The sequence below is a fragment of the Colletotrichum jinshuiense genome, chromosome 8 (assembly GCF_051148585.1).
Source record: "Colletotrichum jinshuiense chromosome 8, complete sequence".
In the NCBI taxonomy this organism is placed as follows: domain Eukaryota; kingdom Fungi; phylum Ascomycota; class Sordariomycetes; order Glomerellales; family Glomerellaceae; genus Colletotrichum; species Colletotrichum jinshuiense.
Window position 1 is genome coordinate 975,057 of NC_139315.1, and position 19,127 is coordinate 994,183.

Consider the following 19,127-nt stretch of genomic DNA (forward strand, 5'->3'; position numbering starts at 1 on the left):
AAACTCCGTTGTGGACGTAAGTTGTTGCCACCAGTGGATTCCAGGCTGGCAAATCGGTATTCGACCATTAACATAAGGAGGCGCCAAATGCCGAGTACTGCCAGAAAAGAACAACCCAAAATGGTATATGCATGCCTTTACCCATGGTGATAGAGCACTGATTCTTCGGTGGTTTTAGGCTTACTGTTGAGGGAAATTTCTGGTCTCTGGCCGACAAAGATGACGGCATGGTACTAACCACTGTTTCCTAATCTTTGATGCAGGGCCCTTTCTATATTTGATTGGTTTTCTTTTCTTTGTACTCAAATCTCGGCCTCGGAACTAGTTAGTACTTGATGCCCAATGTTGAGGATGCCGGAGTAGCAAAGTACTAGCGCTTACTTAGCTACCCGACTACGTTGATAGCCTGGGATAGTAACGAGTGGCCAACGTTATTCCAACAATTATGCAGTTACCCCAGCATATTAGCATGCTATGATTGAGGTAATAGATGTCAGGTCTGAATGTCATGGCTTGGTGCATGATTTCTGCTAGACCGAGACACTTATGGAGCTGCTATTAGGCAGCTGTGTAGTTGAGTTCAACTTTTTAGGTCGCGGCAGTTGTAGATCAATCACAACTGAGCACGCTATGATAATAGATAGATTTAGAAACACTCTATTGTACAAAATTTCTCCGTCAATGGCGCATTACCTTTCACTAGAAGAACAATGCGCCAATTCCACTAATTCGGGTTTATACTTGATCACTGATGCTTAAGAGATACACAGTCATGGTGAACATTCGGCAGTGTTTATAATCTGACTACATATAGAACTTGCTAGTTGCCCTGGAAGAGCCAACACATGTTCCTTCGGGGACTGGGATATGCGTGACACCGAATCCCCTCTTAAATGAAAGGAACCTTCAATATAGCTGAAAAAGCCGACAATTTAAGCTTTACAAAAAGGTTCGTATCAATGAATATGACATACAAACACAACATGCATGCAGCCCGTGCTTTGACTTTGGTGGGATTAGGGAAGCTGCCAAGACAGATTAGGTTTAGTTCGCATGGTGTGCATGTGGCATGCCGATAAATTGTCGGTAAGTTGTTACCCAAAGTTACCCAGACATCAGATGTTTCATAACCTGAGCAACCGTCGGACCCTAAGTAGTGGTCGGACATGCGGGGGAAACTCTTGCGAACTACATAAAAGCCGCTGGCCCCGGAAGCCGAAAATACTTTTCTGACAGCTGATCAAGTCTAGAAACAGGAACTATTTCCCAAAACATAACGAGAAATCTTCCAAACCAGCGACTACCATTACAATGACGACAGTCTTCCAGGTTACCGTCCACGTTGCCCCCAAGAATGTGTCCCGGTTCTTGGAAGCCTCCCAACCAACCATCGAAAAGATGAAGAACGAGACGGAGTTGGTATATTTTGAAATGTACCAGGTCCATGACGCCCCTGGCACGATTACGTGGATTGAGAAGTGGTGTGTTGAATCTTTATTCGTCGGTGTTCGTCGAAACGGGCACCTCATGAAACGTGTGAGCAGTGGCTGATAATGACGTCAGGTCTGAGCCCGTAGACTGGATAATGAAGGTGGGATGGCATTGCATCCAAAGTCCGGTTATTGCCCCCTACTAACCTTCCAACTGTGATACAGCACCAGATGACCAAAGCTTACTACAATGCCTACTTTGATGCGACGGAACCTCTGTATATCAAGCCGCGTGAACTCAAGATTCTTAGCCCCTTAGGACCTCAATTCTTCTACCAAAAGTCATAGATAGTTCAAGGATACAGTGAGAGGGAGGAAGCCCAATGCCAGAATAAAAACGACATCTTTGGTTTCTTGATAATGAATAGGGATGGATAAGAATGTATTTCCTTAAAACGAGGGCGACGAAAAGTCTTTACAAAGTAGTAGTAGTCGCATCAAAAACTCCGAGGCTTGTTTCAAATTATGGATGCACTGGCAACGGCGCTTCTCAGTATACCGCCACGTATGCTTGGACCACGAGTCAATCGATTATGGCTGCCGCTATATAAGGGAAACATGGAACAGTTGAGACTCTTGCTGAGCTTCTGAAGTTTCGGTAGTTAAATGCCGTGGAGCTGAAGCCAAATATGACTGTAGTGTGTTGTTGGAGCACGGGCAGACTTTCAAGAGACCCTATCCAGTGGTGACATGTGTGCAGCTGGCAATTTGTAACCGGAGGGAGGCAAAAATAATTGAACAGATACAGTGATCGCGTGTAGTTCATGAGCCCACAAAAGCTATGCAAGGGGTCGTTTGTTTAAGGAAGACTAGAAGTTGGCCATGGGTCATATACCGCTGCAGTAAACAAACCGATCGGACCAGGTTTCTATCTTCGCCACGTGGGCTTGCTGAAAACCCAAGGTAATCCCTGCATATCATTAGAGATCTGTCGTTGAATTGGCAGATACAACTGGTAATTGAAATTAGTAGTATTTGCTCCGCTGCCCGGCGGCCTGGGAGAGCTTTTCTCTTGGCGAGATAACACGTCTTGGCGTGCGATGTCGCTGGAAGACTCGGGGATTTTTGGAGGCCATCCAAAGACTTTCTAACCCCACACTTTGAAAGGGCCTCTCCACACTGCAGATAAACACATTCCTATTCCCGCATAGCTCCAGCAGAAGTGCCGCGACCATCATGCTACAATAGAGGCGCGATGACGTTGCGAGCATTGGGGCAGGATAAATGAGGCCTTGGCAATATGATTGTGCTGAGTGGGATACCGGAAGATAGCGACGAGTTTAAATACAATGGAGGCCCGACGTACGACTCGTACTTTGAGCTCAGCAGCCTCGATCACCTTCGCTCTTACCTTTATTAGACGCCCATTTGGAAGCTAGGACGAGGCCCGGGACATTTGCGACGACAATGCGTTTCCAGGAACTCGCAGCTTTGGGCCTGCTTCGTGCGGGCCTGGCCACCGCACAGCTTACCTACGCCAGCAACCAAGTTGATGTGATCCCAGACAGTGAGCAGGTTGCCGCAAACTTCCCCGAAGTCGAGGACGTCGAGCTGTACTCGCCCGCATTCGCGAACCCGAACAGTGTTCCCGGCAGCTTCGCCAATGGCACCAGCGGCCCGACAGACGAAGCCACACTTGGTGAGTAGAATTGAGTGGGAATACTGGCAACAATTGTCAGGTGGCATGGTTACTGCACGATTCTCTAACGGCGAAAAGACTACTTCCTCCGCACTCTGGCGGCGCGCAACGAATGGATGACCTACCACAGCCCTCAATTCCAGTCTGAGGAGGGCCGGTCGATCCCTTACGTCTATCTCTCGAACTCGAAGCGTATCCCCACCGACAGCAACCTGAACACATACGCTAACGCCACCGCCCACGGCAAGGTGCGCATTTGGATGCAGGGCGGCGTCCACGGCAACGAACCGGCCGGCGATCAAGCCCTGCTGGCCCTACTGGGAAAGTTGGATGCCAATGCCACATGGGCAGCCTCCGTGCTCGAGAAGGTCGACATCATGATGTTGCCCCGGTACAACCCCGATGGTGTAGCGTACTTCCAGCGCTACTTCGCGACCAACTTCGACCCGAACCGAGACCACACCAAGCTCGCGCGGCAGCAGACCCGCGACATTAAGAAGCTCGTCATGGACTTCGCACCGCACGTGGGCGTCGATTGCCATGAGTACAGCCCGACCCAGCCCTTTGGCGCCAACGAGCAGTGGGTTGACGCGCAGGATGGACAGTTCTCAGCCATGAAGAACGCCAATATCCATCCCGACATCCGCAACATCTCGGAAGCCGTTTTTGCCAACAATATTGCTGCGGCCATGGAACGCCGAGGACTGCGATGGGGCGCGTACATTGTTGGTCCTTCGGGTACTGACGACATTGTGCTCGAAGAGACCACCGGTGATGCCAAGATTGGCGACAGCGCTGTAGCGTTGACCCAGGCAATCATGTTTCTCACCGAGACGCGCGGCATTGGGTTGGCGGACCAGCATTGGCAGCGCCGTGTGGCGACGGGCCTGACCATGGTCGAGACGATTGTCCAGACTGCCGTAGACAGGGCCGACGAAGTGTACGAGACGGTTGAGAATGCGCGAGCCAAGTTTATCGCCAGCAACGACGACATTATCATCACCGAGTCTGCGCGCCCGACCAACATCACCTGGCAGTTCATCGAGGCAACCACCGGCGACCTGATCGATGTTCCGGTCCAGTTCCTCAACACCACACCGGTCGTGGCGAACCTCACACGATCCCGGCCGGAGGCGTACGTTTTCTCCCGGGCTTGGGCCGATGTCGCCGAGCGGCTGCGCGTTACCGGCTTGGACGTTCAGACGCTGCAGTTTGACTTCCACGGCGAGGTCGAGGCGCTCAACATTACCAGCGCCGCACTTGGTGCTACTAAGTACGAGGGTCTGGTGCGGACGACAGTGACGACCTCGACGGTTAAGAAGGAGGTCCGCATTCCGGCCGGAGGCTTCTGGGTCAGTACCAGGCAGAAGAATGCTGCGCATGCATTTGTGACGCTCGAGCCAGAGGGCATCGACTCTTATGCTACGTTTAACGTTCTCCCCGTCAGCGTTGGCTCCGAATACCCTGTATACCGTGTAATGGCATAGTAGGTCAGAGACAATTCGAAACTTCTAGCGTATATAACAGCTCATAAATACTTCTTAATACATTCATCTTTGAGGATAGAAATGGACTTCTCGTCATTGTATTGTGGTCTTGGCAATTTCCAAGCCTACTGTCCAGAATGTAATCAGTGGACGTGCATCCACTAAATAAGTCGAGAGGCCACTGGTAAATGATGTCAAAGACGAAATTAGCCCAGTTGAACTCTTTAAAACGCGGGGAAAAGGCAATGCTTTCTCGTTATTAGGAAGTAATGAACTACCTTTAACTACAAATGCAATCTAGGGTGGAGACGGTACGATCGGCTGAACTGACATGTACTGTTCCTCCGTGGAGAATTGCCGTCAGTTGATCCGATAGAGAGGGGCCCCGGATTCCAGCGCGCGGGGTGCCATACCCAGCCCTCTGGGAGGCCATTGAAATGACCGTTGTGCCATCACAACCGGCCATGAGAATCATTTTCTAGCATAGTCGTACAGAGCGTATTACTAGAGTCGAAGATGTCAGCTATAACAAAGTTCCGCAACCCCATTGTGGCGGGCTTCGCCCCCGACCCTTCGGTGGTACTTGTTAACGGCACCTATTTCCTCGTCACGTCGTCCTTCCACATCTTCCCTGGCTTGCCCATATATGCATCCCGGGACTTACAAAGTTGGGTCCACATCAGTAAGAGATACGACTTGCTTCTCATGCCTCTTCCTTAGTTCACCTTCCGCTGACTTTGGATGCATAGGTAATGCAATTGACCGTCCGGGACAGCTTAGCCTGGCCAACGCAAGTTCTAGGACATTTACCCTAGACGCCGGCCACGCGTTGATTGCCACCGGTGGGCTCTTTGCAGCCACTATTCGGCACCACCACGGAACCTTCTACATCGTGTGCACCAACCTCAGCTCATGTAATGGATCGACAGAGATGCAAAACTTCATCATCAAAACTTCCGATATCTGGGGCGCATCCTGGAGCGATCCAATCCCCGTAGAGTTTAACGGCATCGATCCCAGTCTTTTCTTTGACGACGACGACAGGGCCTATTTCCAAGGCTCTTTTGTGATTGACCGCTCGACGCAGCCGAGTTGCACAATCAAGCAGGTCGAGATTGATGTTGGGACGGGCAATCAGCTTTCGGAGCAACGTGAGATTTGGTGTGGTTATGCGAAACACGACACCGAGGGACCGCATGTGTACAAGGTCGACGGGTGGTATTATCTTCTCGTCGCCGAGGGCGGGACTTTTGAACACCACTTACTGTCCATCGCGAGATCCAAGAACATCTGGGGCCCATACGAGTCCTTCGAGGGGAACCCGATTATGACGGCCGACGGAAAGAATGAGTATGTTCAGAACGTCGGACATGGCGAATTATTCCAAGATCAACAAGGCCGCTGGTGGGCTGCAGTTCTGGGCGTGCGGGATGACCAGGGCTGTGCAGCGCTGGGAAGGGAGAGCTTTCTTACCCCAGTCGAGTGGCCTGAAGGAGGGTGGCCGCAGATAGCCCAGCCAAGAATGGACTTTGAACGGGAGTCGGCTGAGAGCTCGGCGCATCTCGCCGCGGATGCGGAGACCGACGAAAACCCCTTGAGATCACCACCCGACGTTGGCAACGTTTACATCAGGGACCCTGACCTTTCCAAGTATCGACTTCCGGCCAGTGAAGAGGGAAACATCACTCTTCTGCCAAGTCTTTCCAGTCTTTCTACTCCAACGGGGACTTCAACTTTTCTAGGCCGGAGGCAAAGATCTTTGACGGGCAACGCTACGACACGCCTAGTTTTGAGCGGTGTCCTGAGTTCCAGGACGGGTATACGCGCCGGCTTGGCGACGTACAGGGACAGCATCCGTCACGTCTCTCTAGTATACAACAGCGATACACATACAGTCAATTGCCATGCTGTCAACTCATTGACTGGCCTCGACAGGATATCATCGACGCAGCTCCCTCTCGGCTCAGGGACGCAAGCGGTCTGGTTCAAGATTCAGGCGTCGCCTACGGCCTGGAGCTTCCATGCCAAACTTGACTTTGCTGAAGGCCTTGGGTCTGAAGGTGTAGGTGAATTCAGTGTTAGTCGTCTTGATTGGGTGCGCCTTGAGACCATCATGGTTCGAGAGCTGGATGCAAGGGACTTCACTGGACCCATCTTCGGCTTGTTTGCTCAGACGTCCACGTCAGGGGGCGAGGAGGTCGAGGTCACATTTTCTGATTTCTCACTTGGTGGCGAGTAGATCCTCCCGCGACCGCTTGAAACCGTAGATAATCATCGATTTCAAATTCAACCATTAGCTTTATTACTCGTGAAAGTTTTGAGCAACGGAAAAAAAAAACCCCAAGTATTCGACAACAGGACCTCGCATTGGACATGGAAAGTGAAAACCTTGCGCACACTTGCACAATTAACCCCCGAATCGATGCGGCGACTCGGCGATTAAACGCCATCCTCTTGAGTCATAACAAAAGTCTTTTTATTATTATGCTCGGTGGCCTGAGCGATTACCCCCCTGAAGAACACCACCTCATATGTACAGGTATATTTTTCCATATCCATTGCTTCGTCAAATTATTATATACACTCATACATCTAGCACTACTTAGAAAGCAGCAAGAGCACCAAGGGCAAGCATGCCAATGGCACCCATGGGGCCCATGGCGGCGGCAGCGCCAGGCTGGGCGGTGGTGGCGACGGTAGCAGCGGTGCCGCTGGCACCAACAGTGGGAGTGACGCTGATGGAGATGGACGCGGTAGCGTTGGTAGCGACACCGGAGGTGGTGGCGGCGGCGACCGAAGAGAGAGAAGCGGCGGCGGAGGAGAGAGAGGCGACGGCGGAGGAGACGACGGCGGAGGCAGACTCGACGGGGGGAACGGAGGCGCCGCCGGTGACCTCGCGGCAGAACTTGGCGGCGGCGGGGAGGAGCTGGCCTGTTATAACGATTTGTGTAAGTAAACATGTCAAGGAACAGCACATCATACAGGTAGGTAGGGAGAATGTTGGAGAAGGGGAGTCGACGTACCAATGGCAACGTCACTGCCACAAGCCTGGAGGACGCAAGCAACACCAACGGTGTAAATGTTGCGGTAGTTGGTGGCCTCGCAGACGCACTGGGAGTCGTCGATGCTGCTGCACTTAGTGCCGTCCTTGACGGCCTGGGTGAGGCACTTGATAGAGCAAGCCGGGACAACGTCGGTGAACTTCTGCTGAGCAGCGGCGAGGCCGGCGGTAGCGAGGAGGACGTAGGAGTACTTCATTGTGGGCGTTTGAGAACGAGTTGGGTTCTTATGACAGAGTCAGGGGTATGTACTCTGGACAGCTGACAGATGACAACGGCGGGAGAGCGGAAGGAATGCAGAACGAGAAACAAACGAGCTAGTCCACGCAGCATGCACCGGCTTGGGCGCACATTATATGTCCCTGTGGTAGATTAGGGATGTGGCCTCGAGCTCCGACATAGTGGAGAGGGCCAGCCGACGGTCTGGAGAGTCAAGCTCTTGCAGGTGGCGCTCACTTTGGACGCGACGAGACCCTCCCGCTCCATTCACGACTGATATCAGGAAGGGCAACATGCTCGTGTTGGGTGGCTCGGTGGTGCATCTGTCACCCAGGACGGTTAGATGGTCCGGCGAGTCGAGCAGGGGGGGCAGCAACCTGCAGCATGGCCTTGCCGGATCTGGCTGCTCGGCTAGAGCACCATCGCCTCCATTCGGTCCCTCGTCCACGGTCTTTTTGACAGCAGTGTGGGGGAGTGAATCTCGTCTAGGCCGCTGGTGAGGGTGGTGATTGGCCAGCGGGCGTGATAAGATTCATCGTGGCTCGAGAGGGCCTAGTTCGGGCGGCCGAGTTTATCTGATCCATCAGATAAGATTGGTTGGCGCTGGGTGCTGGTGGAATCATCGCAAATTTTCAGCTGGCCGCCTTGTGTTGCCGGTAGCACTTGGGCATTCTTGGGTTCCCTGTTCGGCAACTCATCCGAGTTAATGAGCTTTACATGGTAGTTAATGTTGCATGTGTTGGTCAATCGATGCCAAGGAACTTTTGCCCAGCATCCGAGGATGTTATCAGGAGGGGCTGGCCACGTGAAAGGGGTCGGCTGGCGTCATTGTTAAGCTGCACAACTTTTCCGGTCGGGCATTTACATATTGCGCGTTGAAGTGGCTGCATTATGGGATGAAGTCAAAATTCTCACGAGAGCATTCATTGATTTGAATGTGACGGCACAGAACGCTCTGGCGAGAGAGCGAGCGAGAGTGGAAGCCGACCGACTTAATTAGGTGGTCACCAGCCCACGCGCGGAGCCTTCGGCCTTCGGCAGGCCAATAAAGCGGAGATTCAACATGGGTCAGAATGCCTGCTAGAAGCTTTAAGCTTGAGTTGGTGTGCGCTATGTATGGAGTAAAATGCCCCAGTGTGCCCAACTAATTGCTGAGTGACGTTGAGACACATTCTGGATGATATGGACAGAACAAGAGAGAGGCTCTTGGGAGCCTCCTCAGACCTAAAAGTAGATAACAGCAGCAAGTGAGCGTAAGTGAATGTAAGGGGAGGAGTACTTGTTGCCATTTGGGCAGCCGACTGCGGAGCTGTCACCAAGTGGTTCAGCCGTCGCTAACAAAAGAGGCGTTATTGAGTGGTCATTACTCGCTCCCCAAAACCAATAGCCCCCCTGTCGATGGCTGTTGTCATGCTGAAATATTGTTGGTGGTCTGATAATGTGATTGACGATTCCTGCAGAGAAAATGATTGAATGTGGGGGAAAATGCAGCGAGAGTTTGGTGTGTGGCTGGAATGTGGCTAGGTGGGCATGGTGTCCAGCCAGCCAGCTGTGGCGGTGGCTTGTCTTCCCCATAGCTGACATGAGTGTGGCTGGAGCGAGCCATGGCTCTCTCTGGCTTGGGCTGACATCATCATACACGTGACAGCATCCCATCCGGCGTCGCTTCGCTGACTGCTTCTTCCGCTCCGGGCGGTTCCGTCCCCGTCGAGCCGGCCATTGGTACGTAATTGCCGCGGTACGTACCCTTACGCATCCGATCACGCAACTCGCCTCGAAGAATGAGAGAGTCAAAGAATGCACTGCGCAGGCGCAGAGTCACAGCGGAGCCACGGCAGTGGAGCCCAGCCGCTTTTGCCCGCAAACGCTGGCGCAGAATTGGGACCCCGCCAAAGCAAAACCTGCCCCTCCATGGGAATTTTTAAACCCCGCGTCTTTCCCTTCTGACTGTTTTTGTGAGATTATCGCAGACCGACGTTGCGATCGCAACAACCCATACTTTGACAATCGCCATATTTGTTGCTACGTGGAGACACGATAACAGATCACTACCCGCCATCATGTCTACGATTGACATTGTTCTCGGCGCCCAGTGGGGGTAAGCTGTCAATCTTTCCCGCGATTCTTTTTGCCTTGTTTCCCCGAACCCCAGCCAGCAGGGCGGACACACCGAGAACTCTGGGGTATACATGTTCGATTCTCTGTTTGTGTATGCCCGCAGAGAGAGCTCGTTGCTGCGCGATTTGCTTTGCTGCCGCTGCTGTGCCGCGCCAATTGCGACCAGGTCTTGGACTAACACATCGCCTGACAATAGTGACGAGGGCAAGGGAAAGCTGGTTGACGTGTAAGCTCTCCCTCGTGCCCTCAGTCCGTCGCCGTAGCCTTCTAATCCTCCAGACAGCCTCGGACAAGACGCGCAGATTTGCGCCAGAGCTCAGGTTGGGACTTCGGTACCTTCTGGTTAATCAATGGCATGCTGATGGCCCTAGGGCGGACACAATGGTACGAGTTAGCTCCAACTCTACCGATCGCGACGCATTCTAACAACACCTCTCCCAGCCGGCCACACTGTCATCGCCAATGGTGTCAGTTACGACTTCCGTAAGCCTTCCCTCCTGCGGTCTCGTGATGCCGCCGTCGCCGTGCTGACCTTTGCTTGCCTCCAGACCTCCTCCCCTCCGGCCTCCTGCACCCCAACTGCATCAGCCTCATCGGATCCGGCGCCGTCGTCCATGTTCCCACCTTCTTCAAGGAGATGGCCGACCTTGAGGCCAAGGGCCTGAAGAACATCCGTGACCGCCTTCTGGTGTCCGACCGATGCCACATCATCACCGACTGCCACATCCAGGTCGACGGTTTGGAAGAGCAGGAGCTTGGCGGCAACAGCATTGGCACCACCAAGCGCGGCATTGGCCCAACTTACAGCACCATGGCTTCCCGCAACGGTATCACCGTGAGCGAGATGTTCGACGAGGAAGTCTTCGAGACCAAGCTTCGCCTGCTGGCCCAAGGCTTCAAGAAGCGCTTCGGCGACCTCCTCGTCTACGACGTCGAGGACGAGATCAAGCGCTTCAAGCAGTACAGAGAGGACCTCCGCGTATGGCGCACCCCTAGTAACATGTCGGTGCTCTCAAGCTAATGTGTGTGTAGACCTTTGTCGTCGATGCCGTCCCCATCATCGCCGATGCCCAGAAGAACGGCAACAAGATCCTCGTTGAGGGTGCTCAGGCTGTCATGCTTGATCTGAGTATGTGGAGCCTCCTACAGTGGAGGCGAGAAGCCTTGCGTTGCTAACTCTCTGACAGACTTCGGAACTTACCCCTACGTCACATCATCCAACACTGGCCTTGGCGGTGTTTTCACTGGTGTAAGTGTATATGGCCCCATTTCATTGACCTTGTTTCTGACACGCAAATAGCTTGGCCTCAACCCCAGAAAGATCAACCACGTCGTTGGCGTTGTCAAGAGTTACACGACCCGTGTTGGCGGCGGTGGATTCCCCACCGAGCAGCTCAACGAGGTTGGCGAGAAGCTCCAGACCATTGGCCACGAGATCGGTGTCTCCACCGGTCGCTCCCGCAGATGCGGCTGGCTCGATCTGGTTGTCGTCAAGTACTCGACCGACTTGAACCACTACACCGCGCTGAACCTCACCAAGCTCGACATCCTCGACACCTTCCCCACCATCAAGGTCGCTGTTGCCTACAAGGACAAGCGCACCGGCGAGGTCTTCCCCTCCTTCCCTGCCAACATCAGAGCGCTCGACCATGCCGAGGTTGTCTACGAGGAGCTCGAGGGCTGGAACACGCCCACCACCGGTGCGAAGACGTACTTCGACCTGCCCAAGCAGGCTCGTGCGTACATTGAGTTTATCGAGAAGTTCGTCGGTGTCAAGATTGTATGGATCGGCACTGGTCCCAAGAGAGAGGACCTCATCTTCCGCGGATACTAGGTCGAGCCAATGGCGACATTGACCTGTGCAAAGCTAGAATATTGCGAAATGCCGGAATGGCGGAACTGATGGGATGAGAGGCCTTTGTGAAATAGTCCATAAGGCGTTCAATGGAACCTGAAAAACAATAGACTGCATACATGACATGGGGTGCTTATAAGATATGCCTCGTGAATTTGAGTGCAACCAGACGCTCGCTCTTGCACCGTCACTGCCATCTACATTGTAAGGAGGGTATAGCTTGCCACATTAAATTCAACATCAAGGCTTTCCACAGCTGACAGTCCCATACCATGACCCCATTGTTTATTATGACCAACTGTGACTGACTACACAGAAGGGGAGCCCGAAGCCCAGCAGCCATTAGAGTCACACAGGACAGGTCGGGGCACCAACAGCCGCGGGGGAAGCCGTGGAGATCGGGGGTTCCCCAAAAGATTTCCCCGACATCGGGAGGGGCTGAGGCATTTCCAGGATAGCGCCCTCGGAAAGACGCCGTCAAGCAAATTTTTTTCTCCCTCCGCCCTCTTTGATGCCCAAATTAGTCTTCCGCCATTGGTCGGCCGCGAAAACTCAACCCCTCCTCCCCCAGACGCAATGGACGGGCAAGGTTTCTGCGTCTAGAGAGGGCCTATTGATCCCCATGACTAACCGCTCTGATTGCAAAAAATATGAATGCCGCACCACCACAATCCGTCACAGACGAGCACCTAAGGTGTTCTGAATTGTCTGGCCGGTTGGCCCAATGGCAAGGCGTCTGACTACGATACACCGTGGAATCAGGAGATTGTGGGTTCGACCCCCATGCTGGTCAAAATCTTTTGGTGTTTGCGGTCAATTGAACTTGACTTGCAACTTCAAAGTTTTCTTTTTTTGTCATTTTCTTCTTCCTTTATCATTTTAAATCTTCAACGGTCCGACTGTTGTGTCTTTTCTATACTGCATCTGCCGTCAACAAAGTTTAATGGTGTGGATTTGGACTCTGTCAATGAATGTTACTTTTCTTACATGTGTTTTTTCTTATCTCTTCAAACCTTTGATGTTCAGTTTGGTTTCCCGTCCCAGCCTATTTCCGACCTCCAACAACGATATCGCCGGTGATGCTTCTTATTCCTTGCACCCTATCTTGCGGTGTAACTCATCACCAGTGACCTATTTGGGAAATCTTGCCGATATTTCTTGGTCATGCTCACAAGGCACTCTTTCATATTACTAAAGGCTCGCCCTGTAATTGTAACCGGGCTTCATAAACGCTCTTTGAGAATGCCTTAAGCCGAGATTTTAGCCCTGTATTGAGGCTAACTAAATGAATCCCAGTCATCATACTCCGTGGCCACCAGTTATTTGCCAAGGGCCGAATAGCCAAAGTGATGCACATTTGCATAAAGGTTTATTGACGGTTGTGTAACTATGTACAAGAATATCCTAGGTTGCACCTATGTTGGGCTTTAACCCCGACAGTTGATATCAAACTAGATTGAAAGTGGAGTGAATGCTGATACGGGGTGCGCTCATAAAGATTGTTCGGAACCCTCCAACCCCCTTTCTCTATTGGAAAGTTATATGCCACGAGACACTTAGCACTGGAAGAGCTCGGGGCCAGGAATAGTGTAGCTAGTCACGACGGGCCAGTAGATGTTGATAGCGACACCGGGGTCGGTTCCCTGCAACCGCTTGATTAGCATTGCTAGACACAAACAACCCTTGAGAAGTAGGTCGACTTACCTTGTAGGCGCCGGGGAGGCTGACGGTCGAGGGCGTCTTGGTGCCGGTTCCGCCGATGACATTGATCTGCGCGCACTCCATGTAGAACTGGGCACCGGGGTAGCTGCTGGCGCCGTGCAGGGCAATCATCTCGGCGCGGAGGAGGTACTGGCCGGGGGCGATGCACTCGGGGATCTTGATGGTGTGGCGGCCCTGGCCATTGATGACCTTCTCGGTGCCCCACACGCCGCCGCTGAAGCCGTCCTGCTGGATCTTGAACCAGCCGTTGCCGATACCCGTGTCGGTCGCCGCGTTGGTGACCTTCTTGAGGTACGCAATCGTGGGGCCCTTGTGGCTGCTGTCCATGACGTCCGCGGGGCCGGAGCCGGTGGTGCTGAGCATGTAGCGCCAGATGGCGGTGACGTTCTGGCCGGCCTGGACGTTGATGATCGTGGAGGTGGGCGTCGTGGGGTTGGGGGCCCCGTTGCAGGCGAGGGAGTTGGAGGTCACGTCCTCGATGGGGCCGTTGTAGGAGGGCACGCGGACGCCGTTGCCGAGGCCCTGGTTTGTGCCGCCCACCTCGAGAGAGGAGAAGATGGTGTGGGCGCTGGCCAGGCTGGCCGTGAGAAGAGAAATGAGAACCTTCATTGCGGGCGGTGGTCAGTTGTCTGGGCTGAAGAGAAGGACAGAACGCAGGGTTCCGAGAGGCTGAAGGAATGAAAATGTGCTCAAATGCGCTCGGCTTGTTCGAGTGTGGAATGATCAACTGGCAATCGATTCGGAGGGTATATATAGGGGGCCAGTATCCCCCCATCAGCGGGATATCACGACTTGCTCTCTCTGCCCCGGAGCTCTTCCCGCGGGTGGCGACGTGGTGGTTTCTGACCAGGTGACAAGAAGCCAAGACCGCCATGGCGGCGACACGCCGGCCGTGCTTTTTCTTTCGTTGCAACCTCTGAGCGAATAGACCGCCGACGATGGACGAGGAGGATCGTCCGCCAGGGCTCCGGGTGGATCGACGGAGGATGATGGTCCGGTTAATATAGCAATATTACTCGGACCCGTTACCGACATTCCCGCCCACGGCGACCCAAGCCTCTGGGCTTTCATTTAACTGAGGTACTTTAATTCGTGCCATTGGACTTGTCAATTTTTCCGCGCAACTACTGGCTTACCTGGTTTCAGGGATTCCTTAATATCTGGGCCACGACGCTGGTTCCCGGCGTGTGGTCAGGGCCCGCGGGGAATGCGGAACCAGTCACGGGCGCTTACTTATTTCAAGTTATTTGCAGCCTCGCTACCAGAGATCAGAGTCACGAACACGATCGGCAGAGAGGTTTCAAGGATCCGTTGAGGAGGGGTACTATGGAGATGCACTCGGCTGAGCCCATGTGCCTGCCATTCGAGCGGTCATCCCAATCCGCGAATCGAGTGCTTTCTGTTTCTGGAAGCAACTGCCCCAAAGGCTGCAAAAGCTCCCAAAACAATTAAATCTCGCCCGTTTGTTGGGACCAGTCCATCGATGCGTGTCTAAAACACACTTTTTAGTGTTCTTGTGACCTCGAAGAGGCCGAACCGGAGCACATTACCCCTCCGAGCCAGGGGTTACAGATGAAACGCATCGCAACCGTAATGGACACCCTTTTGCCAGGGGCATCGTCAAGTATGAAGGGGGTCTATGAGAACCCCAGACGGCTGCGCAGTGATCATGTCGGCGGTTCTTTTTCAAACTCAACGTATTAGCTATTAGAGCTATGTACTAACGGAAGGGTTCGAGCAGAATGATTGGTTTTATTGGGTCAAATGATGACTGACTTTAGACTACTAGCAGCAGATTTTCCGACGTGGGGTACGTTGACGTGATCAAGGTTAAATGAGCCTAAGGCAAGTCAACTTTTCTCTTTCCCCTGTCTGGTTGGTCATTCCGAGAACCAATGAATGCAAACTCTTAATGTATTGACTCTGTGTGGTTTACCTCTATCTGGTTCCACAGGAAATGCTTTGTAAAGGTCTGCTATGTTTACCAGCGATTATGTTTTGTTTTGTAAATCAGCATATGAAGTTATTGTTGTTGTGCATTTCTTTCGCTTGCAAGTTGAAATTGGCCAACATGCACGTTTTCATTGCTCCTAAGCCAAAAGTCAAACTACTTGCGTGGAAAACTTGTGTGTATTAATGGATGGACCAGCTAACTCAACCCTTGATGGCCCAGCCGCTCTATTACCCAATAATGTGAATTTCCCCAGGCAAAATTGACAGTACCCTTTTGCCTATGCCTAGATACAGGTTGCGGTTGCCAAGACTTGGCAAACGGAATCCATTGCCCCGAGACATCGTTTTCTTCAAGCCTTGAAAATGCCGACCTTGGCTCTGCAGTTTGAATCGCCAGGTGCGCCATTTTTGTTGCACGCCTTTCTAAAGTCGCAGTTGTTGATTGCCTTGACAACGTAGACATAGTTGTCGTAGTGTTTGCACTCTGCATACCCCCTATCGTAGATGATCTCGTCATTCCCACACGTGGTGTAAGTCACATCGTCATTAGCCGACCCATCAGCATTGGTGCAGTGGCAGTATTTGTATGTGTCGCAGGCTTGGGCGGTCAAAGCCAGCGCGAGGGCAGTGAAAAGTGCTGAAGCTCTCATGTTGCAAATCAAGGGGCTAATGACGTTAACCTATGTGCGCTGGGATGAATATGGAAAAACTTACGGGAAATGGTATAATGTATTTTTGGTGAAGTTGTTTGTTGTGATGGGGTGATAATGAGCCGTGAATTGATAGCGGCGCTTGATCCTTCTTATATACTATTCGATCACACATAGTCTCAAGCATATACGTTGTTAGGGATCGCAAAGTTGCCTAGCGGAACCATCCGCTGCCAGACGGCAGCATAATGAAGAGAAAGTCGACTGCAATATAAATTAACTTTACAAGTCTCTATGTTAGTCCAAAGATCAACACATGATAGTGCAGTCATAAAAATAACCTGTGCTAGTCGACAGATCAACACAGCTTATTAAACTTTAAAGTCTGATATGACACGAGAGTAAACTGCGTGGACGCAGATATCTAGACATCGTACTATCTCATCAGGTCTATTACACTTGCATGGGACGTGATGGTGATACTTTAATGTCTCATGCAGTCTCATTGGCACGCAAATCCGACTGCTCAAAGCAGTTCCAGCTTAACGTCCATTGGCGAACGTTAATGATACCGCACTAGACGAATCGACAGAGCCGTTTTAACCGAAGTCTCCATAGTTGCTCCTCACACGAATTCGGAGTCTTCGGTGGCATGCTTTGCCATGGCCTTGAATTGGACACTTGATACTATGCCCTGCGTTCACCCTGGCGTGGCCATATTCATGTGTCGTATGAAAGGTGTACAAAACCTCGCCAGCAATACCATGCTGGTTTGCGCATACTAGCAATTCGATTGCTTCTTCTCTCTTAACATTTTTTGTGGTTCGTTATTGCGGATCAGGCGGAGGGAGCGAAATCAAAGTTTTGTCATGAATACGCTCCCTCATCTGCTGACTCGGGCTCGGTTATCGGCATCAATGATACCCACATCTCCAAATAGGGAGGCTTTCACCTTTCATGAAATCATTCAAAGACTGTTAATTGTGTTGGTAGCTCCTTAACACCAGCAAAAGCGATACCGAGATTGTGTCGGGACTGTGACTGAACACTTGTAAATCTGATGCCATTATATAACAACGCAGTATTGTGTATGAATCGAAGCGTTTCTGCGTGATGAAAATCTAAAGTACTAGGCCAACCTTGATCAGTCTTTTGCATACCATCTTTGACATTGTTAGCAGAAGCTAAATTGAAACTTGAAATTGTCTTCGTTTTTCCCTCATAAATCCATTCTTGATTTTAAACTTGAAGACCCACAACCCAAGTTTTATGACCCCTAAAGAATTGAGATCCACCAACTCGACATTCTGATTATTTTCGCCACATAATAGGTCAAAAGACATGTCCCGTCCTTTCAAAAGTTGTTCCTAAGGCCATCGTTTGGGGGATTTTCTATGATACTCCTTATAACATTTGTCCTAATATCCTTTTGCCCCTTCTTGACGTGCTCCACCAAATAACATATCTATAGTATCACTTCTGACTGGTTTTCCATATGCTACAAGGCAAATTCTTGAAATGATTTGGAAACTGATTTATTCAGAAACCAATCTACTTCAGCGGCGTCTTTGTGTGCTTGGACACGCGAAAGCTCGATTTCCTTCGCAATTTACTTCTTGCCAATAACCTCCTTTTTTTGGCATTCATGAGATCCATCATCCAGAAAGTCCTAGGGATGCTTCGATCTGTTTTGATATGGTTTGTTCTTAGAAAGTTGTACTGATGGTGGAGGAAGTTCTTTCCAACAAATCAATACTAGCTATTGCAATCCTTGGTTAATCTCTGAAAGCCAAATCAGGTGGTGTCAAGTGACCTGTATGAATAGAATCACAAATCGGAGTAATGTTTTCTAGCTACAGTATTGTGAAACATGAGTTTCAGTTTCATCCTCCGTTTTGCCTGCTTTAGCATGTAATTCCGTTACTTTTCAATCCACAAGGCCCAGAATCTGAAGCTATAGATTATTCACTTCCTACTTAGACTGATGTCATATAGTGTGCTCATGATTACAATCAACATAGAACTAAAAGAATCGAATTATCCATTTGGAATCTTCGCACCGCGCGAAAAGAACCTGCAATGCTACCCAATTTGGTACAAGTAAGTTTGTCAGAGACGCGAAAGCTGGGAGCCGAGGGATCTCTATGTCTAAAGTCTCTTCTCGTACAATATCTGGTGACCAGAGCGTCACCGGTTAAACATTCTTAGTACACGAACATTGCAAACATGAAAGCTCCAAGGCGGTCTCGCACATTGTATCCACCTAGAATTCTCCTTCTCCATGGTCTCGGTCAATAGTGGGGGCCGACGGAGCATTCCGTTTTTTCCGACGGAGTATTCCCTCTTTCCCGACGTGAACGACAAAGCATCGTCACCAACTGTTCGAACGATCCCAAGAGTTTGGGATCCACTGATCGAATATAAGAAAGCAGATAGTGGCCATTCCCGAGAGTGCCGTGGTTAGAATGGACCTTTAGTGGAGAGAAAATGACTAGAAACTAAGTGAGGCATGCCGTCATATTCCCGCATATTAGCTTGGCAGTGCCTGTAACAAACTTTAAATGATGGCATTGTGCTTAGGCAATGAGTCAAGTACGGATTAGAGTGTAAGACCTTAATCTATCCTTTACTTCAATTTGCGACAATGACGCCCGTTTATCCATAATTCTGAATGTCTGCTTCATTGGAAGTCCATCGGCTCACCTTTTATAATGTGGTCATAAGCCGTTCCAGAGTGTCAACCCGTGCCGTACTCCCATACCAAATCTTAAAGTTGATATTTCTTTTTTCATCCCATCTTTCGTTCAAGATGCAATTCTCCACTCTCCTTTCATTCATTCTTCCAATGGCCCTGGTTTCTCAGGTTGCCGCCCAGAAGTCCTACTGCAGAGCATTTGGCAACAGCAACGTGCGTTTCATTTGATCATTGCTAGTT

General features: G+C 51.2%; 5 protein-coding genes across 5 annotated transcripts; 3 read left to right on the plus strand and 2 right to left on the minus strand.

The window, feature by feature from the left end:
* Positions 1-2,897: 2,897 nt before the first annotated feature.
* Positions 2,898-4,616, plus strand: EsH8_VIII_000278 (uncharacterized protein; the record flags this gene model as incomplete). The annotated part of the gene is made up of 2 exons (XM_083269320.1): positions 2,898-3,129; positions 3,208-4,616. The coding sequence occupies 2 exons, from the start codon at positions 2,898-2,900 to the stop codon at positions 4,614-4,616; spliced, it is 1,641 nt and encodes a 546-aa protein (XP_083129088.1).
* A 516-nt stretch (positions 4,617-5,132) lies between these two features.
* EsH8_VIII_000279 (xylosidase/arabinosidase) lies at positions 5,133-6,855 on the plus strand (the record flags this gene model as incomplete). Its single annotated transcript, XM_083269321.1, has 2 exons — positions 5,133-5,298; positions 5,366-6,855. The coding sequence occupies 2 exons, from the start codon at positions 5,133-5,135 to the stop codon at positions 6,853-6,855; spliced, it is 1,656 nt and encodes a 551-aa protein (XP_083129089.1).
* Positions 6,856-7,218: 363 nt separating this feature from the next.
* Positions 7,219-7,874, minus strand: EsH8_VIII_000280 (CFEM domain-containing protein; the record flags this gene model as incomplete). The annotated part of the gene is made up of 2 exons (XM_083269322.1): positions 7,219-7,547; positions 7,640-7,874. The coding sequence occupies 2 exons, from the start codon at positions 7,872-7,874 to the stop codon at positions 7,219-7,221; spliced, it is 564 nt and encodes a 187-aa protein (XP_083129090.1).
* Positions 7,875-9,954: 2,080 nt separating this feature from the next.
* On the plus strand, positions 9,955-11,846 carry EsH8_VIII_000281 (adenylosuccinate synthetase; the record flags this gene model as incomplete). Its single annotated transcript, XM_083269323.1, has 7 exons — positions 9,955-9,992; positions 10,209-10,236; positions 10,408-10,495; positions 10,561-10,991; positions 11,045-11,141; positions 11,200-11,261; positions 11,313-11,846. The coding sequence occupies 7 exons, from the start codon at positions 9,955-9,957 to the stop codon at positions 11,844-11,846; spliced, it is 1,278 nt and encodes a 425-aa protein (XP_083129091.1).
* A 1,577-nt stretch (positions 11,847-13,423) lies between these two features.
* Positions 13,424-14,198, minus strand: EsH8_VIII_000282 (lytic polysaccharide monooxygenase auxiliary activity family 9 protein; the record flags this gene model as incomplete). Its single annotated transcript, XM_083269324.1, has 2 exons — positions 13,424-13,510; positions 13,572-14,198. 2 exons carry the CDS (start codon positions 14,196-14,198, stop codon positions 13,424-13,426), a joined length of 714 nt encoding a protein of 237 aa, XP_083129092.1.
* Between the last annotated feature and the right edge of the window lie 4,929 nt (positions 14,199-19,127).